The sequence below is a fragment of the Macrotis lagotis genome, chromosome 1 (genome assembly GCF_037893015.1).
Source record: "Macrotis lagotis isolate mMagLag1 chromosome 1, bilby.v1.9.chrom.fasta, whole genome shotgun sequence".
In the NCBI taxonomy this organism is placed as follows: domain Eukaryota; kingdom Metazoa; phylum Chordata; class Mammalia; order Peramelemorphia; family Peramelidae; genus Macrotis; species Macrotis lagotis.
In genome coordinates, this window is record NC_133658.1 from 521,547,853 (window position 1) to 521,573,245 (window position 25,393).

General features: G+C 33.1%; 1 protein-coding gene across 1 annotated transcript in view; it reads left to right on the forward strand.

Moving 5' to 3' along the window:
* The window catches only part of CFAP47 (cilia and flagella associated protein 47), a 931,170-nt gene that overhangs the window by 814,636 nt on the left and 91,141 nt on the right, over window positions 1-25,393 (forward strand). Inside the window, exon 57 of the mRNA XM_074210630.1 lies at window positions 1,626-1,787. Coding sequence (XP_074066731.1) covers window positions 1,626-1,787 — 162 coding nt within the window. The remainder of the gene's footprint in view (window positions 1-1,625; window positions 1,788-25,393) is intronic.

A 25,393-nucleotide genomic window follows, 5' to 3' on the forward strand; every position in this document is an offset into this window, starting at 1 on the left:
GAAGATGACTTTGGATTCAGTTGGAGCCTTTGAACTTTTTAAGCTAAAGTCTTTCCCAGATGTCAGTTAGACTGAGGCAATATCTATTCAAGTTACTAAGGCTAGGTAAGAAAAAAGACAAAGAATGTCCTCTTTTACCTAGTCAAAAAAAAAAAAATCTGGGAGGGGAAGACCCAAGGGCTTCTGGACAAAACAGAAACAATTGCTATTTCCATCAGAGCTCAAAAGAACCAAGTAAAGAAGTAAAGCTTGTGCTGAGAATTATTGTTGGCCAGTCAATGAGAACCAGAGTGATTTTAGTTTAAAACATGGCCCTTCAAAAAGAAATCTAGCCCATAAACCTCAAGACATCTTTTGAGATTTCAAAGACCAAAATTTAGATTCCTTTGGGCAGAGTATCTAAAATCAAGGTTGATTCCCTCTGTGGACAGAGGAAGATGAAGGAGAGAGAGAGGAGGGAAAGGAGGAAGGATGGAAGCAAAGAAGGAAAGAAGGAAGAAAGGAAGGAACTGTGTTAACCAAATGGAACTGGCCAGTTGGGTCCCTAGTGGCTCAATTACTACAACTCACAAATAGTTGGTTGTCCATTCTTAAAGAGAAGCATGATATCAGAAAAGTAATGTCATGATTTACAAGTCAATTGGATTTAAATGAGGGAGGGCTGTACAAAGTCACCAGCCTCTTTCTCTCCTTTGAAACCATTTGAGTGCACTAGCAAGATGTAGATTGGGACATTTATGTTTTAAGTAATTTATCCTATTTTATTTTTTCAGTAACTCCATGAGATAGAAAACCATTTTATTTTATAAAGTGAGGAAACCAATAGGTGAAATGACTTGTTTAGGTTCAAGTGGAAGATACAGAACTCATGGTCAAATATTGGGCAATAAGAAAATAAGAGTAAGAATAGGCTACATTACATATACTCTTAAATCTGTTTTGTTCTGGAATAGTCATTTTGAAGGATTAGTGCTATTCAGTATTGAAGATTTAATGATAAATTTCTTCCTCGTGCAATTTAAAGGAACTTTATGATACTTTGTAGAACATTCAGTTTTGCCATGTGATAATGTATTTCAAGAGAATAGTGAAAAGCAATATACTACTACTATTATTACTATTGATGATGATATGATGCTGCTGCTGATTCTGGAGCTACTGTTGCTATCACTGCTATTACCCCTAGTTTTCAAATGAGGAAACTGATACACAAAGACCTTAAGTAATCTTAAGTATTAAGTGATAAAACCAGAAGCCAAAATGAGATTTTTAAAAAAACAAATCAAATTCTCTTTCTACTCTATTAAGCCTTCCTAAGTTTTTCAAACTTTTCCAAAGACTTTCTATGTAATATATACAATCTTTTATTTGCCTACCACATGACTCCATTAGAGTAAACTATTAGAAAGACAAATATGGGCAAAAAGAAACAGTTTGAAACTGAAATCCCAGTCTGAAAATGATTCCCCTATCACAGTTAATTCACTGGTAATCTGAGTCAGATACAAGCCAGTCACATGTAATATGATTGATAGGTTTATAAATTTCATTTTAACTCTCTTTTTTCATTAAGTACTTTATCTGTTTTATTAATTGATACTGATTTAAATATATATATTTTAAAGATCTGTAATCACATTGGTGGTACAATGCAGCACAGATGGAATATGGAAGTTTCCAATAACTTTGATTGCCAATGTTCCAGAAGTGGATGATGTTATCAATATTGAAGGGATTGGCTTGTTCAAGGACTCTGCTGTTGGCTTTAGACTGAGAAGTCAGACACGGTAATAAATCTAAAAAAGTATATATTCATACTTTATACAAGTAATTTATGTTCAACAATGAAACAAGGAAATGGTGGAAAACCTTGCTAGGTATTTTTTAACTTTTTTACCATTATACCAAATATACCTTACAATATGTTCTTCAAAATTTTATCCATTGAAACTGTAAATAATCAGTTACTATAATGCTGGGGCAAAGGAGATGGGGAAAAAGTGTGATGAATTGAAGATGACATAATAGGAATATTTAAGTCTAAAATGAACCCTCCATTCAGGGCACTTTCAGGTACCCTCCTCTTCACCCTCCCATATCTGACTTCTACAGGCAGACTGACTGGAGGTCAGCAAACATATAGCAAATATATAAGCAAACATATAAGTTTTTAAAAATAAAATATAGCAAATATATGTTTTTAATGTAATTTAACTTTTGCTCTTCTTTAAAACAAATGCTCTTTACACTGAAGAGAATTTCCAATAACTTACACAATTAGAATTCTTTATCATTTAAAAAACTGGTTTTTTGTTTTAAATTCTCTCCCTCCCTCCAGCCCTACCCCCATTCTTTGAAAAAGCAAGTAATAAACATGTGAACAAGTACAAACATGTGAAGTCGTGGTAAACATATTTCCTTATTAGTCATGTTAAAAAATGAGGAAAATAAAGAATGTGGAAAAATATTCTTCAATCACATCTCTCTCTCTCTCTAGGAGTGGATAGCATTTTTTCATTTTGAGTCCTTTTGAATAGTCATGGATCTTGCTATTACTAATTCTCAATTTAGTTCATAAAAGTCTTACCAAGTTTTCTGGAACTATCCTGCTCATCATTTCTTATTTAATACATTAAGATTTCATCACAATCATATACCATAATTTGTTCAACCATTCACCAACAGGCATTCTTTCAGTTTCTAATTCTTACTTCAGTTTCTAATTTATACTTTTAGGTTTTTTTTTTTACCTTTTGGAGGTATAGACTTAGAAGCTGAATTGCCAGCTCAAAATATTATACCCCCATTATATTAATGTAAATAATTTTATTAAAAATACTTTTAGAAAATTAGTGAGAAAATGGCATGATTTTATTTATTTGTAAATCTAATATCTGACTTTAAAGAAAAAAGCTTATAGAGAACTTAACATATGCTAGACATTATGCTAATCACTTTATGATTATTCTCCCATTTGATCTTCATAAAGCCCTGGAAGGCTATTGTTAACATCATTTATGATGAGGAAAGATATTTACTTGCCTAGGGTCACACAGTTGTAAGGATATGTACTCAGATCTTCCTGACTTCAGGTCTAATGAGGTATTCATTTTGCCAACTAGAGTCTCGTGTCTGTCTCTGTATTCAATCTGTGTCAAGATTTTTGTTTTGGTTGAAGTATTTGAATTAATCTGACTTCACACAGATGTGTGGTTAGAAAAGTAAGAAATGTTTTCATAGGTATATGTCATCTAAGTATAAAAGTCATTTTGACCTCATGGAAATGATGTCAATATCCCATGAAGGTCAACAGACTATACAATGACAACTATTACTCTTCATCAGAGAAAACAAATTTAATCTAGACCACAAGATAAACCTTCTTATAAAGGGAAGGATGTTATATCTATTTATAATTATTCTAATTTGTTTTTATGTAACAAAAAATTTAAAATTTGCTTTTAACTTTCCTTTCTCTTTTTCTAAACCCTAAAACAAAATTTCTAAGATTTGAACTATACCCATTAGAACAACTAGTTATTACACCTGATTTTTCTATCTTAGAACATATTAGAATTAATTTTCTAAACTTTTTTGTTATTGCTAGTTTGATAACTCAAAATTTACAAATTAATCTTCTGTTAGTGATTTGTTTGAAATATATTGAAAATGTTGAATAAAGTTCTTGATATTTATCTTCATATCTTATGTTCTGTCTATTCTGGGAACTCAGTGAGTATAGAATTCATTATGATGCTTCTTACTTAATCTAATTTAATTTAAGAATAATTCCCCTCCTGTTCATTTCTAATGATAATAATTATTATTTATAAACTATCTATCAAATACACATACAGCCACACAAAGTATTCAGTTAACCCATTAGTTTCCCTCTTGATAGGTAAAGATATAAATTAAATAATCCCCATTTCTCTAGTTCTGTAATTCAAAATAAAGCATCTGGCAATGTCCAGATCATTGATGTGTTGAATTCTTTTGGGATCTTTATTAACCAACATGTTATCATATCTACTAGATTCATATCATAGAAAATTTAATTACATGCTTTATTTTCATGAACTTGATTAAAACATGAAAGACAACGGTAAAAGTATGGCTCATAGTGTTGAAATAGTTATTTCATTTAACTCTTCCAAGTCAACTTCATTTTCTAATCCTGATCAGATTTTTTGATAATGCTTTAGATTTTATAAATATATATGTATATATTCATATACAAACATACATATATATATATATATATTGGATTGTGTATGTATGTATATGTGCTATGAATTCACTCACAACTTAAGTTCAAGTAGATTAAGGATATGTCTTCTTTCCATATCTATATCTATATCTATATCTATATCTATATCTATCTATATCTATATCTATATCTATATCTATTTCTATATCTATATCTATATCTATATCTATATCTATATCTATATCTATTTCTATGTCTATTTCTATGTCTATTTCTATATCATCTATATCTATATCTATATGTTTATTTTTATCTCTATCTCTATCTATCTATATATCTATCTATATCTATATCTATATACCTATTTTACAAGTTGTATATGAATTGTCGTTTGACTTGTCACCTAGATTGATTTCCCTTTTATGCATCACAAAATAAATTACATCCAAAATATCCAAAACAAAAACTATTTCTTTTTCCAATTCACCACTCTTCTATATTTCACTAATTCTTTCAAAAGCTTAACCATTTTTCTGGTCTTCAGTATTTACAGCTCAATGTTTTCCTGGATCCCCCATTCTTCCTTACAATTACTAAGTCTCACACTTTTCTTTACTTCTACAATATCACTTACCTTATTCACAGAGATAGTATGTTAATCAAGACCTACCTCACCCTTTACACAGGTTATTGCAAGAGTTCCCATTGGTGACTTTATTTCAAATCTCTTACCATCCCTCTAGATCATTTACACTGAAGTCAAAATGATTTTCTCCCAGTGCAGCTCTAATTATGTCACATCTTTATTCATTCAGCTCTAGTTGCACTTTCAATTGTCTCTAGACTAAAATACAAACATGTCTTTTTAGCTTTTAAATTCCTGCACAATCTATTTCCAACCTATCTTTTCAGCTTACAAGACATACTTCCTCCATGCAACTAGTGATGATTGGCTTTTGCTCTTATAACTTACTATCTTCTCTAACTTTCTGGTATATCTAGAATATATAAATGCATTTTATTTTTCAAAATGTATTATTTTAGCTCCTTCCCATAGATCTAATTCTGTTCTTTTGTCTTCAAATTATAGATCACATTTCTAGGATCATATCAAATGATTCCATATAGAGATAACACTGGAAATATTTCTAAATTTTCTCATTATAAACAATACTATATCTTAGTAAATATACGAATTTGATAATATTAAAACAGGTTCTTCCATGTTTTTGGATTTTAGCAATTTTATATGAATAGATTTTGTCAAAGGCTTCTGTGCATATATTGCAGTGGTTTTATATTTTTATTGTCTATTTTGTTATTTATTCTATTTTTTCTAATGTGGACTACTATTGCAATACATTGACCACAGTGAATTCGTTAATGTCATTTATCTCTTTGAAGGGATTTTTAAAAAAATTATATCAATAAGCTGTATCAGATAGGTTTCATTTTACTGTTTTGTGTCAACTTTTTGTAGATAACAAAAGTCATTTTTTCCATTAAAAACACTATGATAGAATAACTTCTATCTGTATCAGGAAAAAAAGTAGCATATTGATATTTGATATAATTCACTGGCAAGTCCATGTAGATTTAGAATTTTTTTTAACCTTTGGCAATTTTAACAGGTTTTCTTGATTTCTGAGATTGAGTTGCTGAATTTTTCTTTCTTTATTTTGTCACTATAGATTTTTTTTATGTTATTATCCATTGAAATCACAATTTTCTGGCATAAGTATATTTTGATTTCTGATAATTATTTTCATATTTTACCTTTTTTAATTAATTCACCTTTATGTCTGGAGAGAATAACATTTTGGTTTTATCTTTTCAACTAATGTCAAATATTTAATTCATTTCAATTAGTATTAAAATTAGTTTGTTTTTGTTTAAATAGTCTATATTCTTTTTTGTTTCCAAGTTTTCCACTCCTTTAATATTCACAAGATCTTTCATACTTGTTTTAATTTGTCTGTTTTGGCATATGTATTTTATTAATTTTTTCCAGTTCTATTCATATAATTTTCAGACTTTTTCCTAATCTATTTATATGTTTTGGTGATTTCTTTAATTGTGCCTTAAATACTTTGTTATCTTTTTTCTTTAGGATCATTTCACTTAAAAATATCATTTCTTGGAGCAACTAGGTTGCACAATGGTTAGAGCACCAGCCCTGGAGTCAGGAGTACCTGAGTTCAAATTCGGCCTCAGACACTTAATAATACCTAGCTGTGTGGCCTTGGGCAAGCTCCTTAATCCCATTGCTTTGCAAGAAAAAAAAACTAAAAAATATATAATTTATCATTTCTGTAATTTGTTTTTTTGATCCATTCATTCTGGATTTCATTTCTTATTCCCCAGTTAGGTGAAGAGTTTTCATTTATTTGTTATAATTCAGATGAATGTGCCTAATTAGGTGTAATTTCAGTTTTTTAATAACTAAGTAAAGAATTCATAATATTATTGAGATGGAACTTGACAAATTCTGTTTAATTTATTCTTGCTTTAATCCTTAATATTCCTATTTCTAGTTTTACAGGTTTTTCTTATAATAAAACCATCACTCTTGTAGTCTACAATATTATAATTTAATATAGACTAAATATTTTAAATCAGTTTTTTCATTAGTTATATGATTATTACTGCTAACAAAATTTTTTCTTTTATTTTAAAGTACTTTTGGTCTCAAACACCATATTCCAGGTGAGATTTCCAAAACCATAAAGATGAAAATTGCTGCCCTTATTTCATTTTCCCAATAAAGGGGAAAATAAAACATGAAAAAAACAAATTACCTTGATTTAAATTATCAATTACTTCCATGAAATATGTTGAAAATGTTGAATTTAGAGTGTCTTATATGCATTACTGATATATACTATTCCCTCACTTCTTGCTGATATTGATCCTGACTCTTAGGTGATGCTGATATATTCTCCTTTACTTTTATATTTTTGCTTTCCAATCCAAAAATCAAATTGTTAATGTAAATACAATATCAATCAATTTAGATTAATCATTATTTTCATGTTCTCTTTATTTAACAGTGAATTTGTTGTTATATTGTGTAGTCAGTGCTGTGGAACAGAGGATTTATGCCCCCAATGTTTTGTTGTCTTGGAAATGAAAAGATGATTTCCAGAGATGAAATATAGAACAGAAAACACAAGATATGACTGCCTTCTCCCTGGTTTCAGTAATGAAATAAAGTTCACTATATAAAATAAGATTTCAAAAATAGGTTTTTTGACTGAATTATGGGGGGAAATGGAAATGATATGACATCAATTTTGAAATGTATAATTTATTTTTATTGATATTTTAAAGATTATATGTGGTACAAAAATTTAGTAGTAATTACTAAGCATAATTTTCTATTAATGACAAATTTTAATATGTCCCATATGCATTACTATGGAAGGGTTTGAAATAATTAAAATATATATCCAAACATGGGAAATACTTTATTGCTATTCCAGAAAAATTTTGCATAGATTCCTTTCTCATCTTGCTTCTCATAATAACTCCCAGACTACTGTTATAATATTTTGCTGGGAATAACAGTTTTATGTATTGAGAGTTTGAAGTCACCTCAAAGGTCAGCTAGTCCAACATGCTCATTTTATAAATGAAGAGACTGAAGTCCTATTCAGAAGAAGTAACTCACCCAGAATTACACAAGTAGTAAGTAGAAGAAATTGAGTTTTAACAAAGTCCTTGAATCCAGTAATACTTCCCTAATGTATAACATTATTGTGGATTAGTCTATATTGCTTTTAACTGGTCAAATTAGAAGTAAATTAGAAGTAAAATGATGCAATGTAAATATTCACAAAATGAACCAGGGATATCTAGGGTGGGAATGAGTTTTGTGAAGATCTGGGAGAGATAAAAAGGTCTTCTCTGGATATATATAGAATTCCAAATAGTACTATTCCTAAGACAGAAATGTCAGAGTGCCTTTCAGGAAAGGGAGTGAAACTGGTTGCCTAATTTTTGAATTTTGTGGGGATGATAACAAATAACCTGAGAAAAAAAATATGACAAAGAGAATGAAGGAAAAGCACACTCATATTAAGTGAATATGAAATGGATTCTGATGACAAATAATCATGTGTGAAGTTTGTAAGACTAGCATTGTAGAGATGAAATGAGAAATATTTAAGAGGAAGAGATGAAAATATTTTCAAAGGCTAAAGTGATATGAAGTGAAACTGGAACTAAGAAAAGGAGATTGGATTAAACAGTTTAAGAAATTATTGGTAACATTAGTGACAGAAATATAACTATAATTATGGAATCAAAAGCAAGATTACAACAATTTGAGATACACCAGGATAAGTCTATGAGGAGAGTAGAAGTGTAGTTTAATGGAATGGCAGGGTCAAAGAACATTTTTTTTCTAATCTTAGTTTTGTCCATACTCACAGACAAAAGTTAAGAGGGTTGTAAAATAACAAAAATTCAATAGTAGAGAGAGAGATGAGAAATAAGAGAAAAAGAAGATGGTGGATGATATATTGTAAAGATTAAGAGAGAAGTGTAAGCCCATAGTGGTTGGCTTTGATTTTTGTTTAAGGTGGTTGTGTAAAGGACTTGAAGAGAATGTAGAAGGAAATAAGAGGATTATCATGAAATAAATAGGATAATAGTTAAGTAACATAAATTTGCAATGCACATAGCTATCTTAATTCTCACCTGATTGAAGTTAACAACTCATGAGAAGAAATAGAGAAGGGAGAATGGTGGGTTTAATGTAGATTTGAGAAGGTTAATGAATTCAAGGAACTTATATGTAGATGAATTGGTCAAATATGATTCAAATCTGAGAAAGAGTAAATCAGGACAGTTTAGGTCAATAAACTAAAAGAAAAATACTAGGTTTGGAAAGAATAGATATAGGATATATGAGGTACAGGTAGAGATGAAATAATAGATAATAGATAATAATAACAGAGGAGAATTTGAGATTTCACTGTCATAGAGATGGTATGATTATAGGTAGTAATGAAATATTAGATATGAAGATCTCTATTCATGGCTAGAGTGTAATGAAAATATAGATTTTTGGAAGTTAAATAACAGGGAAAACACATATAAAGAGACATTAACATGTATATTAAAGTTCCCTGGTCAATAAAAAAGGGCAATGAATTCAAGAAGCCAATATATAGGTGAACTGATCAAATGTGATTTAAGTCTGGGAGTTGACAAGAAAATGAAGGCTTTGAGTCAAATAATGCATGCCTTGAGAGAAAAGAATGAATGCTTGATTGCTGGAAGTAAATATAACAAAAATCATTGAGCTTTAACAGGGTAATGTCAGTAAAAGGCGGGATTGGCAATGACAAACAACTAGTATATCCACTTCTTTCTCTGGTCCCATTTATCAATTATCATGCAAAGAGAAACAGGTAGAAATAAAGGAAGTGAGCAGTGAGATGAGCAGGAGGATTTTACAAAGGAAAGAAGGTTTATATACATTTGGATTTCTGGAAAGAGTATGAGAGGGAGAGGTTTGAGAAGTAGAGTTTCTTTCTTTACTCATATCCTTTGGTTTTACATGAATTTCATTTTTCAATATATTCCTCCCTTTTCCACAGAAAGCATGCTTTAAAATAAAGAATAAAGGGGAGAAAAAACATTTTAACAAAAACTAAACAAGTCTGGCATATGTAGTGGTCAACAATCATAGTACCCCGCCCGCCCCAATCACCCCACCCCCCATTTTGCAAATTAGGGAGATAGCTCTCTTTTCTTTTCCTTTAAGCCAAGTTTGGTCATTATGACTCCATAATATTTAATTTTCACTATCTGTTATTGGAGTTCTCTTCATGATGTGTCCATGTATAGTATTCCTTCTAAGCTCCAAACCAAAAAAAATCAAATGCACTACTTGAAGAACTAGTGGTCTCCCTCTTTTTGGGGAGGCATTCCACTTCTGAATTGTCAACCCAAAAAGAGCTGCAATAAATATTTTTTGCACATCTAAGTCCTTTTTTCTTTTTTAAAAAAATTTCTTTGGGATATATACTTAGTATTGATATTACTGGCTCAAATAAAATACATAGTTTTATAGCACTTTGGGCATAGTTCCAAATTATTCAATAGAATGATTGACAATTCACAACTCCACTAACTAATTTTAGTGTCCTAAAATTCCTACATCTATGCAATATTTGTCATTTTCCTTTTGTGTCATGATAAGAATCTGAAAGGTATGTGGTATTATCTTCAAGTTTTATTTTTACATTTTACCTTTTTATACATACATTTCTCTAGTCAATAGTGATTTTGAGCATTTTTAAAAATATGACTATAGAAAACTTTGGTTTCCTTTTCTGAAATTAGTCTGTTCATATCATTTGACCATTTATCATTTGGAGAATGACTTATATTCTTATAAATATAACTAAGTTTTCTATTGATCTGCAAGACTTGCTGGAAATTATTTTTCAGGTTATGTGTTTTTGTTTCTAATATTGACTCAAGCCTGCTCGGGGCTGAGTGTGGTGGGCCTGCTAGGCTGCTTCCCCTCCCCCCACGTCTCCATAGATACCCTCAGGGGCAGATGTTTCCACTTCCTCTGCAGGGCAGATGTTGTAATCACGGATCTAGAGGAACTTCAGGACTTGCTTAAGTTGAATATTAAAATGAATGAGCATCTCATCACTGATTCTGTACAAGCCAAGGCACTGAAATGGGGTGAAGAAAGAAAAGACTATTTCTCTCCACCTAACTACATATTGATGGCTGACTGTATATATACTATGAAGAGTCTTTGGAGCCATTGTTAAAGACTTTAAAGGATCTCAGTGGGTCTAAGACCTGCATCATTTGTTGTTATGAACAACGAACTATGAGGAAAAATCCAGAAATAGAGAGAAAGTATTTTGAGCTCCTCCAGTTGGATTTTGACTTGGAAAAGATTGCTTTGGAGAAACATGATGAAGAATATCAGCGTGAAGATATTCATATTTTATACATCAGAAAGAAAAAATGAAATTATAGCTTTGAAACTTTCTTTTGTCCATGATTAGCTAAATAAGCTAATCATGTGAATTGGGTTTATAAGAAAAACATGGAAAGATTTCATCACATATTTTCATGACTTCTCAGAAACACTAGATTTGAACAATAGAAGTAAAAATATGGGTGCTGTTTTGAATTCATAGAAGAATTCTACTTGAAAGACAACCAATATGATGTGGAAGCAATCCTAAAGATGGTGAATTTCCTGTATGTGGGGAACCAGTTGTTGTTTGACCAACATGAAATTCTGTTCTAACTAAAGACCATTTTGTGGTGGATCAATCTTGTGTTAAAAAAAATTATATGCTAAAAAGAATAACATGCTATACTTTCAAGAAACTGAAGGACATTGATTTTACTTCTTGAAGGGACAATTTTTGAACCTCACTCTATGCTTCAAATTGTATTCTATTTAGATAAATGTAAAAGAGAGTCTTAGGGGGGTTCAGTTTTGTCCCTAATAAAGTCAGCAGTCTTGTTTTACATATATTTTAATTATGTTTTAAGATACTTTAATACTTTTTAAATGTCTCTTGGTTCAAAGACAAACTAAGCAGGTTCACATTTGCTTTAAAAAATTGTTTTATTATAAATTTGAGAAATATGAACATTTTGTTTTCCAAAGAAGTACATAATTATGACACTGAATCTTGATAATGTTGAAAGTTATTTAAATATAAAACATGGTAGTTCCAACACTGAGCTGTGTCTGCTTCTGAAATTTTTTCTTATTTTGTGTTTTTTCAATCTCATAATGTTCTTTGTTTTTTTATATCACTACCTCTCCATCCCTCTTAAATTAAATAAATTCAATGTTTCACTGAAAAAAAATATTGACTCTATTGATTTTGTTTGTAAATTTTTTTAATTTAATGTAATCAAAATCATCCATTTTATATGCTGTAATCCTATATCTTGTTCAGTGAGATATGTTCCCTTATCCATATATATGACAGTAAGTTATTCCATGCTCCTTTAACTTGCTTATGCTATCACCATTTATGTCTCAATCATGTGCTCATTTCACTTTCTTGGTAAATGGTATAAGATTTTGACCTATAGTGAGTTTCTGTCGAACTGCCTTCCAGTTTTCCCAGCATTTTTTGTCCCAGTGAGTTGTCCAAAATCTTGAATCTTTGGATTTCTCAAACTCTAAATTACTATGCACTTTGCAATATGGAATGAGTTATGGTAGCATTAGGCCTTCTATTATATTTTTGTCATTGATTCCATGGATATTCTTGACCTTTTGTTCTTCCAGATGAATTGTATTATTATTTTTTCTACCTATAAAATAATAACAAATAAATAATTTTAATTGATATGGTACTAATGAGGAAATTGACTTAGGTAGAATTTTCATTTTTATTATATTGGTTCAACCTACATATGAGCAAGTAATATGTTTCCTATTGTTTAGATGTGACAATGAAACAGACCTGCTAATCTTCCAATGTTGTCTTCAGCTAGAAAATTATTTCACCCCATTCTTTTGTTTTTTCTGTCATTTTAGAATTCATTTTTGAGGTATAGTTTTAATATTATATGGAAAGGAATTTGGTAGAGGTCAGGCAAATCTCTGAATTAATCACCCATCTTGACTATCTTTCACCATTCATCTTCAGGTCTCCATTTATCCTAACTTCCTATATTATCATTCCTCTATCTGGTTCCAGAATTTCCATAATTTAGAGACTTCTGGCCAAGATGACAGAGAGAAGATAGGCACAGTGCTAAAGTCTCCTGATCTTCCCTCATATATAATATGAAAAAAACTTCTTAACAGAAATCTGGTCTACTAAACCCAGAAATAAAAGCCAGGAGAAGAACATTTGCCTCAGGATTTGTCTTCCAAGATTGTGGGTGAGTCTGGATACAGAGGGCAGACTCTGTCCAGAGCACAGACTGAATGAGAGCCTGGGTGCTTGGATTACCCTCTGATTAGCCTGATTAGCTAAGGGGCTGGAACCTGGGAGCCTGAGGGGCTGAGAACTGGACTGGCTTGATCAGCAGTGGGGCTAGAGCCTGGTCAGCCATGGGGCAGCTACAGGACTGTGGGCCAACTAAGGAGCAGAGACATTGGTTGTGGTGCTGACTGTCTGAAGATTGTGGGCAGGGCTGGAGGGAAAGTTCCTGTGCTGAAGACCAGCAAACATCAATCCCTGGGCTCCTCTGGTTAGGAGGAACTCTGGAATACATACCTTCATTTCAGCTGAAGTCTCATCACAGAACAAACACCATTACACTGCCTCTGCCCCAGGCTAAGGTGTGAGCAGCAGAACCACCTCAACTATGAATAGGGAGAATGATTACCTCACCCCAGGGTATAGCCCACCATTGATCAAAGTTAAAAGTATTCAAAAGCTACAACCACTTCCTCCATGCAAAGGGAGAGGGCCTCAATCAAGATCACAGACACTGCAGAGAAAGCAACCAGTACTCCCTACTGGTCAGCTGGACATATTACACTCAGTGAGTAAAGCCTCTAGGGATTCCAACACCAAACCTTTGTGAAGCAGACCCTCCCCAACACAAGGTCTTTGGATAAAGTAGAAAGGCCAGCACCAAGGGTCCGTAGAAAAATTCTTGGAAGGAAAAGACCCTAACTCAGAGAGTCTTAGAACCTTTGAGGAGAATATGGTCTAGTCTCCAGCACAGAACAACTTCCTTGAAGAAATAAGGAAAGAGTTTAAAAATCAATTGGAAAATTTGGGAGAGAAAATAAACACTTTGCAACAAAAAAAAATTCTCTCAAATCCTCAGCTGGTCAAATGGAAAACTCTTTCAAAAATAGAATTGACCAATTGGAAAAGGAATTGGAAAAGGTAAATGAAGAAAATTCTTCTCTAAAAAAATGAACAGATTCTGTGGAAACTAATGACTTCATGAGACAGTAAGAGTGTGTTAAACAAGACCAAAAAATAGAAAAAATATAAGAAAATGTAAAATACCTCATCAGCAAAACCAATGACCTTGAGAATAGAAGGGAAGGAACAGCTTGAGAATATAGGCCTTCCTGAAAACAAGGATTATGGAGGACTTGGCTACATCAACATTAATGGATTGAAGGGCTTGGAATGAGATATTCTGAAGAGCAAGGGGAGGAGGCAGGGACTAAAGGAAAAAAACTGCTATCCAATAAGATGATACTGGCTATATCCCAGAATGGGGAAAATATTTTCATAACTCTTGAGAACTGTAACTCTATCAGAGAGTATAAACTTAGCCAGAAATGATGGACACTCATGACTTATTCATGAGACTGCAATCCAATGGGATGAAACTGGCTATAACCCTACTTGGGAGAAAGACTCAAATAACGCTCAAGAACTGTAACTCTATTAGAGAGAATGTACTTAGCCAGAAGTGATGGATATACAGGATTTTCTCTGACTCAGATAGAATGATTTAAAAACACTTCCTCCTTAAAAAGGGGGACAGGAAGGATAAGGAAGGAGGGAGGGGATTGGATGGGGTAAATCTCATTACATTAAGAGGTACAAAAGACCTATTAAAATAGAGGGGAAGAAAGGAGATGAGAAATACCTGAATCTTCCTCTTATCAGATTTGGCTTAAAGCTAATTTCCACACAAACTCAGTTAACTTAAAAAACATCTTACCTTACAAGTATTAAAAGGGGGAAAAGGGAGGGGGGGGGGAATGGAGACAGGGAGAGGGAGAGAAAAAAGGGAACTAACAGAAAGAAGGGGGGGAAGGGAAAGGGGAGGGGTGGATATAAGAGGGCAAATACACTGAAGGGAGCAGTATTCATAAACAAAATACTGGGGAATGTGGAAAAAGGGGTAAAAAGGGGAAAATGCAGAGGGAAGATAGTATGAAGGGCAATAAAGACCTAGTAATTGCAACTTTGAATGAGAATGGGATGCACTGTCCCTTAAAATGTAAGTGAATAGCAAAGTGGATTAAAAACCAGAATCCTACAATATGCTGCTTACAAGAATCTCATTTTGAAGCAGACAGATACACATAGAATAAAGGTAAAAGGTTGGAGGAAAATATATTTTGCTCCAGCTGAAGTGGAAAAAGCAGGGGTAGCAATCCTCATCTCAGAAAAAGCAGCTGCAAAAATAGATAGTGTTAAAAGAGATAAGGAAGGAAACTATATCTTCCTAAAGAGTATTATAGAAAATAAAGTAATTTCCATTCTAAATATGTATGAACCCAGTGAGATAGCATGTAAATTCTCAGAGAAGAAGCTGAAAAAACTAGAGGAATACATAGACAGCAAAACTCTACTAGTGGGAGACCTCAACCTTCTGCTTTCAGATTTAGACAAATATAATCAAAAAATAAACAAGAATGAAGGTAAGGAGGAAAATAGATTGTTAGAAAACCTAGATATGATAGACTTATGGAGGAAACTGAATGGGGATAGAAAGGAATAGACTTTTTTTCTGAAGGACATAGCATTTACAGAAAAATTGACCATGTACTAGGGCATAAAAACCTAATAATCAATTGCAGAAAGGCTGAAATAATAAATATATCTTTCTCAGATCATAACTCAATAAAAACCAAATGCAATATTGGGTCAGGGAGATATAGACCCAAAACTAATTTGAAACTAAATAATCTCATTTTAAAAAATGATTGGATCAAACAACAAATTATAAAAAGAATTATTTCAGCCTAGATAAAGACAATAATTAAGCAGCATACCAAAACCTATGGGATTCACTCAAAGCAGCTGTCAGGGGATATATTATATCTTTAAATGCTTATGTGAATAAATTAGAGAAGGAGGAAATCAATGAATTAAGTATGCAACTAAAAAATTAGAGAAATAACAATTAAATACCAAATTAGAAATTCTAAAAATTAAAGTAGAAATTAATAAAAGCAAAAATTATTGAATTAATAAATAAAACCAAGAATTTTTTTTTGTAAAACCAATAAAATTGATAAACCACTGATCAACTTGATTAAAAAAAGAAAGAAAACCAAATTGCTAGTATCATAAATGAAAAAGGTGAAGTCACTAACAATGAGGAAGAAATTAAAGTAATAATTTGGAATCATTTTACCCAAATCTATGCCAATAAATTTGACAATCAAAGTGAAAAGGACAAATATTTACAAAAATATTAGTTGCCCAGGTTAAATGAAGAGGAGATTAAATACCTAAACAACCCTATCACAGAAAAAGAAATTCAACAAGTCATTATTGAACTCCCAAAGAAAAAATCTCCAGGGCCTCATGGATTCACAAGTGAATTCTATCAAACATTTAAGGAACAACTGGTTCCAATTCTATATAAACTCTTTGGAAAAATAGGAGAAGATGGAACTCTGCTGAACTTTTTCTATGATACCAATATGGTGGTGATACCTAAATCAGGAAGATTTAAAACAGAGAAACAATATTATAGACCTATCTTCCTGAGGAATATAGGTGCAAAAATCTTAAATTAAATCTTAGCAAATGATTACAAGTTATTACTAGGATAATACACTATGACCAAGTAGGATTTATCCTAGGAATGCAGGGTTGGTTCAATATTAGGAAAACAATTAGTATAATTAATTATATCGATAACAAACCTATCAGAAATCATATGATTATATCAATGAATGCTGAAAACGCTTTTTGACAAAATTCAGCACCCATTCCTACTAAAAGTACTAGAGAGTGTAGCAATAAATGGACTGTTCCTTAGAATAATATGCAGTATCTATCTGAAACCATCAATAAGCATTATATTCAATGGGGAGAGGCTAGAGGCATTCCCAATAAGATCAGGGGTGAAATAAGCATTCCCATTATCATCACTACTATTCAATATTGTATTAGAAATACTAGCTTCAGCAGTAAGGAGAAGAAAAGGAAATTGAGGGAATTAGAACTGGAAAGGAAGAGATAAAACTCTCACTCTTTGCAGATGACAATGTTACATCTAGGGAATCCCCAAAAATCATCTAAAAAAACTACTGGAAGCAATTAGCAACTTTAGCAAAGTCACAGGATATAAAATAAACCTTCATAAATACTCAACATTTCTATATATGACTAGCAAGATACAGCAGAAAGAGCTAGAAAGAGAAATCCAATTCAAAGTAACTGCAGACAATACAAAATACCTGGGAGTCTATTTGCCAAGGCAGACTCAGAAACTTTTTGAAAACAATTACAAAACACTCCTCACACAAATAAAATCAGATTTAAATAACTGGGCAAACATCAACTGCTCATGGATAGGTTGAGCTAATATAATAAAGATGACAATTCTACCAAAACTAAACTACATACTTAGTGCCCTGCCAATCAAAATCCCCCCCCAAATTACTTTAATGAATTAGAAAAAGTTGTAAGTAAATTCCTATGGAGAAATAAAATGTAAAGAATTTTCAGGGATTCAATGGAAAAAAGTTCAAAGAAGGTGGTTTAGCCTTCCCAGATTTAAATTATATTATAAAACATCTGTCAACAATACTGTCTGTCATTGGCTAAGAAATAGAGTGGTGGACCAGTGGAATAGACTAGGTACAATAGCAAGAAAAGATTATAGTAATCTGCTGTCTGATTAATCCAGAGTCCAGCTATTGGGATAAAAACTCTCTCTCTTCCATAAAAACTGCTGGGAAAATTGGAAGTTAGTTTGCAAGAAACTTAGATTAGATCAACACCTCACACTCTATACCAAGATAAGATCCAAATGGATACAGGATTTAGACATTAAAAAAAGATTTTATAAAAAAACTAAAAGTTCAAGGAGTAGTTTACCTCTCAGATCTATGGAAAGGGAAGTAGTTTATGACCAAGGAAGAGATGGAGAACATCACTAAAAAACAAATCAGATGATTTTGATTACACTAAATTAAAAAGCTTTTGCAAAGCCAAAACCACTGTAAGCAAGATCAAAGAAATGTATTACACTGAGAAACAATTTTTACAACTAGTATTTCTGACAAGGGACTCATTTCTAAAATATACAGAGAATTGAGTCAATTTTTTTTTTTAAAAAGCAAGTCATTCCCCAGTTGACAAATTGTCAAAGGATATGTAAAGGCAATTTACAAGGAAATCAAAGCTATCCATAATTATATGAAAAATTATTCCAAATCATTACTTATTAGAGAAATTCAAATCAAATCATCTCTGAGGTACTATCTCACACCTCTCAGACTGACCAATATGACCAGAAAAATGCAATGATCAATGTTGGAAGGGATGTGGGAAATCTGGGAAAGTAATACATTGTTGGTGGAACTGTAAACTCATCCAACCTTTCTGGAGAGCAGTTTGGAACTATGCCCAAAGGGCAACAAAAATGTGCATACCCTTTGATCCAGCAATACCACTACTGGGTCTACACCCTGAAGAGATGACCAAAAAGGGTATATACATCGCTTGTACAAAATTATTCATATAAACTCTGTTTGTGGTAGCCAAGAATTACTCAAGTAAATATCCTTCAATTGGGGAATGGTTTAACTATGTACATCATGGAACTCCATTGTTCTATTAGAAACCAGGAGGGATGGGAATTCAAGGATGTTGGGAGGTATTTGCATGAACTGATGCTGAGAGAGATGAGTAGAACCAGAATAACACTGTGTACCCTAACAGCAATATGGGGGTGATGATCAATCTTGATGGACTTGCTCATTCCATCAGTGCAAGAACCAGGGACAATTTTGGGGTATCTGCAATGGAGAATATCACCTATATCCAGAGAAAGAATTGTGGAGTTTGAACAAAGACCAAGGACCATTACCTTTAATTAGGGAAAAAACCCTGATATCTTATTATGTTATCTTGCTATCTCTTATACTTTATTTTTCTTTAAGGATATGATTTCTCTCTCATCGCATTCAGTTTGGATCAATGTATATCATGGAAAAACTGGCAAATTGCATTCTCTGGAGGGAAATAAGATTGGGGGGAAATTGTAAAACTCAAACAAAATCTTTAAAATGAGAAAAAAGAATTTCCATAATTTATCATATACAGTGATATTTCTTCTAATAGAAATAATTAAAAGTAAATAATTCTATTTATTATATAGCATTGTTGTATTAGGGCACAGTGGAAAGAACATATCAAAGATAAAGAACTTGTGTTCAAAGATATGTGGGTAAAATGAACTAATCTCTCTGAAACTCAGTTTCTTCATTTGGAAAATTTTCATTCTAGTCTAGAATGACTTGTAAAGTCCCTTCTAGTCCTATGGATATCATCTTTTTGTATATGATAGCCTTGAATTTAACAAATATCAACAATACTTATAAGATCGTGTCTATCTTAATTTTTAATTTTTACTTTGTTATCAGTATTTTATACAATTTATTATAAATTTTAAATTCAATTTATTAACAGTGAAAAACAAATTTCTACTAGCTTTCTTGATTTTTTTAAAGATTAGAAGCAGTGAATACTGCCTTCACTATACTGTGCTTTTTTTCCTTGTGTCATATCATTGTCCTCCATATCCTCCATAATTAGGGTACATATAATATAGTTGTCCATCTTCCCCTACAGGGCTTGTAGAACTTCCTTTAAAATAGTTAAATTCCTTAATTTAGCTATATATTACAGAATTTTTTAAAAATGTAATTTCTTTTCAAATGCCATGCTTTAACTTGAGCATAATTGATTCCTTTAGGATAAAAACACATTTATCACTAATAATGATATGTAGAATCCTTGTGTTCTATACAGAAAAATCTAACTTGTATTGACTGATATTATTTGCTAAAATATCAAGACCATTTTCTCTGAAAAATTATAAACCTAAAAGCTTTTGATTAATAATAAAATAATAATTAATTAATTAATAATAAATTAATAATAGTAATAATATTTCCTAAAGCAACATATAATTTTAAAAAGTGTCCTTTTGATTCCTTTCAAATGATTCTTTAAAATAAAATGTTGGAGGGAGAGCCAAGATGTCATAGACTGGGAAAATGAGACAGTAACAGAAAAATAATCTTATACAAAGTAAGAAAAGGAAATTCAAAACATACATTCAATAGAAGATAAAAATGTCAAAGCCCCTACATCCAAATCCTCCATCAAAAAATTATAGATTGATGTCAGGCCATGGAAGAGATCAAAAAGAATTTTGAAGATCAAAAAATTGGAAGAAAAATGAATAATGGAAGAAAATTATGAAAAATGAATCAGCAACTTGGTAAAGGAGACATATAACCACAAAAGAAATTGAATAAAATAACACCTTAGGAAACAAATTAGATCACCTTAGAAAAGAAGTCCAAAAAAGTCAATGAGGAGTAGATGACTTATAAAGCAAAATTGGCCAAACAGAAAAAAGAAGAGGAAAAATTCACTGAAGAAAAAAAATACTTTAAAAAAGTAGAATTGGCCAAATGGAAAAAGAGGTAAAAAAGCTCATTGAAGAAAATAATTCCATAAAAATTAAATCTGAGCAAATAGGATCTAAAGACATTTTGAAAAAGCAAGAAACAATAAAACCAAAAGAATGGAAAACAAATAGAAGATTGAGAAACAGCTCATGAAAAAATAACTGACCAGAATAGATTCGGGACAGATAATTTTAAAGTTATTGATCTACCTGAAATTCAGTATAAAAAATAGAGTCTACCCATCAGTTTTTACAAAATTATCAAGGAAAAATGCCCTGAGATTCTTGAAAGAATCCACTGATCACCATAAGACTTGGAATATGATATTCCAATATGTATATGTATATAGATAGATAGATACAGAGAGAAAAGGGAAAGGGGTATGGAGAGAGAGAGAGACAGAGAGACAGAGAGACAGAGAGACAGAGAGACAGAGAGACAGAGATAGAGCTCATAGGTGTGAGCTGAATATGAATGGATATCAAAAATATAAAAATAAGGGACAAGAGAGGAATGTATTGGGAGAAAGGGAAAGGGAGAAGTAAAATGGGTTAAATTATGAAAGAGACAAGAAAAACAAAACCAACAGAGAAGAGGGAGAATTTGGGGGGGCAAGATTAGTGAACTTGACTTTCATCAGAATTGGCTCAAAGAGGTAATAAAACGAACTCAGTTGGGAATCTATCTTACCCTTCAGGAAAGTAGAAGGAGAAGGAGATAAGGGGTATGGGAGTGATGAAAAGGAGGGTAGATTGGTGGAGGGACTAGTCAGAATCCCTTTTTGAGGAGGGACAGAGTGAAAGGAAATAACAAATTGGATAAATGAAGAATTAGAATATATGCATATAAATATATATGGCACACATGTATGTATGTATATCCATATATTTGCACATATTCACATTTTTGTGTGTATATATACAGATATGTGCATGTATGTTTATAAATATAAGTGGTCACATTTGTGGCATTTCAAAATTATTTAGACAACTATGTGACATTTTAATAAGTGAAGGATGACATTGGAAGCTAAGAGACCAATTAAAAAGCAATGACAATATTCCAGACAAGGCATGAATGAGGAATTTAACAATAATGATTACTGTATGGGGGGGGGTAAATGATCCTTTATATTTGTAATGATCTAGGATTGTGTGAAAGCTGAATATCCTAGATAGTAATTGTAAATTATTCTAATGAAAAATAAAATGCCACATAGACTGTAATACAGTATATGTATTTCTGTGTGGATGTTTTTCTGTGTAGAGGAACCTCAGATTGATAAATTCTGATTCAGTCACCTGAATTCCAGTTCTATGTCATTGGGGCCTACTTGAAAGGAGGTTCTTTTAAGTATGTCACAGGACACTGTCTTGCCCCTATCTTCTCAATAATTTTTCATCAAAAATTTTATTGAAGACAAACTAAATTCATTTCAGCAAATGTTTATTAATTATCAATCATAAGAAGAGCACTATGCTAGAGAAGATACAAAAAGTACCTGACACACTTTACTCTCTTATTTTAGGGAAATATGGCACATAAATATATATTTATATTACAAAATAAAACAAAGAAATGATTTAAGAAGGGGCAGGTGGGTGGTGCAGTGTAAAGAATCAAGTAGACTCATCTTCATGAGTTCCAACCTGGCTTCAGTCCAGGGCTAATCACTTACCCCCTTTTTGCCTCAGTTTCTTTATTTATAAAATGAACTGGAGAAAGAAATAGCAAACTACTTCAGTATCTGTGCCAAGAAAAACTCAAATAGAGTCATGAAATACTGAACAACAAAAAGAAAAATATAGGAAATGTCAAAAATATACTATTTAAGTTTAGGGGAAGAAAAATAATTTATGTCTGAATTGAGAAACCAAGGAGAACTTCATGGAAGCATTTCAGGTAAGTCATAAAAAGATAGATGGAATTCCAATAAGCATAAATAAGGGAAGGATGCATGAGAAATGTATTACAGTCATCAAGAAATGTGTGGACAAAGAAGCAGTAAAAGGACATATGAAAAATGTGCAGGGAATTGCTACTAGTAGCATATAACTGAACAAAGTAGAATACTGTCAAATAAGACTGGAGATATAAGTTGAACGCAATACCCCATATCTTATTCTTGGATCCTCTTATCTTCCTCAATTTCTAGCTTCAATATTATGATGAGACACTAAAAACTCAAGTTGTATATGCCTCCAATAAGCAAGTCACATGAAATTAAACCAGGATGCCTCTTATCCATGGTTCTAGAAAGCAATTGTGCCAGCTAAGATGCTGAATATTAGTATACTTAATTTATCACAAAAATGACAATACAACCCAGTTTTTTCTGTATTTATAAAAATGAGGTATAGTAGGGAGAAAATCAGTATGAATACCGAAGGTCAAGAAAATCTGGCATCTCATGGTGGGTCCTCCAATTTTACTGATAAACTTTATCCAAAGGTCCAATGTAGGGTGGAGCCAAGATGGCGACAAGAAGGGATATAGTCTTAGGAGCACTCTGATAAAATTCATCAGCTAAGGACTCTAACTAAACTTTTGAGAGACAGAACCCACAGAGGGACCCAGTGAGGCAGTTCTCCTACTCAAGGTAACCTGGAAAAGAGCAGAAAGACTCTGCTCCCCAGGATTGGAGAGGCCTCCCGCCAAAGGAGTGGCCTACCAGAGCCAAAGAACCTCAGCCTCCCGGAGGCAGCCCCAGGGCACTGGGAGTCTCAGCTCACAGCAGTGGGGGAGTCTCCTGAGCTGCACCCCGAGGAGCACCGGTCACAAAGTGGGGGAACAGCTGGGGACCTCTGCCAGAGCGAACACGTGGAACCCAGCCCTTAGGGCACACAGCGAGCAGCATGGTCTTTCCCCAGCCCTGATCCAGGAAACAAGCAGGCAGAGCCTGTAAGCAGGAGTCCCCAGGGCATGAGCCCATTGAGCTGAGGGAGGGGAGTGAAGAGAGAAACTGCAGAGCTCTGTCCTCTGCCTCTGGAACAGGACTCTGGGGCTCTGACCACATTCAGATCCTGATAGCAGTCTAGGCCCCCCCCATAGAACAGCAGGGCCCCCCCCCACCTCGGCCCCATGGCAGAGGGGGGCACTTATGGTCATTCACAGACCAGGAGGGAGAACAGAGACTCACACACTGAGACTCTTGTGGGAGTGTCCCAAAAGCTCAAGAAACACCCCAAACCAGTCCCAGGCTGGGAAAATGAGCAAGCAGAGAAACAAAAAGAAGACTATTGAGAAATATTTTGCAAATGAGCCCAAGAATGACCAAAATACTCAGTCTGAAGATGAGGAAGCACAAGCTCCAAGAAAAACAGAAATTGGGCTCAGGCTATGACAGAGCTCAAAAAAGACTTTGAAAATCAAATGAGGGAATTGGAAGAAAAACTGGGAAAAGAAAGGAGAGAGATGCAGGAAAAATATGAAAATGAAATCAGCAGCTTAGTCAAGGAAATCCAAAAAAATGCTGAAGAAAATAGCATGCTTAAAACCAGCTTAGGTCAAATGGATAAAACAGTTCAAAAAGTTATTGAGGAAAAGAATGCTTTAAAAAGCAAAATTGGCCAGATGGAAAAAGAGATAAGAAAACTCTCTGAGGAGAACAAATCCTTCAGACAAACAATAGAATTCAGGGAGATTGATGAATTTAACAGAAATCAGGAATCAATGCTTCAAAACAAAAAAAATGAAAAATCAGAAGAAAATGTGAAATATCTCATTGAAAAAACAACTGATATGGAAAACAGACTTAGGAAAGATAATTTTAAAATTATTGGAATACCTGAAATACCTGGAATACCATGATCAGGAAAAGAGCCTTGACATCGTTTTTCAAAGAATTACTACAGGAAAATTGCCCTGATATTCTAGAAGCAGAGGGCAAAATAGAAATGGAGAGAATCCACTGATCCCCCAGAGAAAGACATCCCAAAAAAAACAACTCCTAGGAATATTATAGCCAAGTTCCAGAACTCGCAAGTCAAAGAGAAAATATTACAAGCAGCCAGAAGGGCACAGTTCAAATATCGTGGAGCTGCAGTCAGGATCACACAGGACTTAGCAGCAGCTACATTGGAAGCTCATAGGGCTTGGAATCTAATATACCAGAAGGCAAAAGAGCTTAGAATGCAGCCAAGAATGAACTACCCAGCAAGGCTGAATGTCCTCTTCCAGGGAAAAAGATGGACTTTCAATGAACCAGGGGAATTTCAAATCTTCCTTTTGGAATGGCCAGAGCTGAACAGAAGGTTTGATCTTCAGATACAGGACTCAGGTGAAGCATGGAGATTGGAGGAGAGGGGGGAAATATGAGGGACTTAATGAGGATGAACTGCATGTATTCCTGCATAGAAAAATGACACTGATAATACTCATATGAACCTTCTCAGTTAATAGAACAGGTAGAGAGAGCTTTTATAGTTGAAGCACAGGAGAAAGCTGAATTCGAAGATAAAATTATGGCATAAAAATGGAGTCAATAGAAAAAAAAGGAAATGGAATGGGAGAAAGAAAAATGAGAGGGGGAATAGTCCAAGATATTTCACATAAGATTTTTTTTTTTATTACAGTGAGCTATTGCAATGATATGGAAGGGGGGAGGCTAGGGGGAATGAGGGAACCTTTGTTCTCATCAGAGATGGCTAGGAGAGGAAACAGCATATATACTCAATGGGGTATAGGCATCTGGAGTAAGAAGGAGGGGGGAGCAGGGGGAAGGGGTGGGGATGTGAATAAAGAAGGAGAGGATGGACCATGGGGGGGAGACTGGTCAGATACAACACATTTTCTTTCTT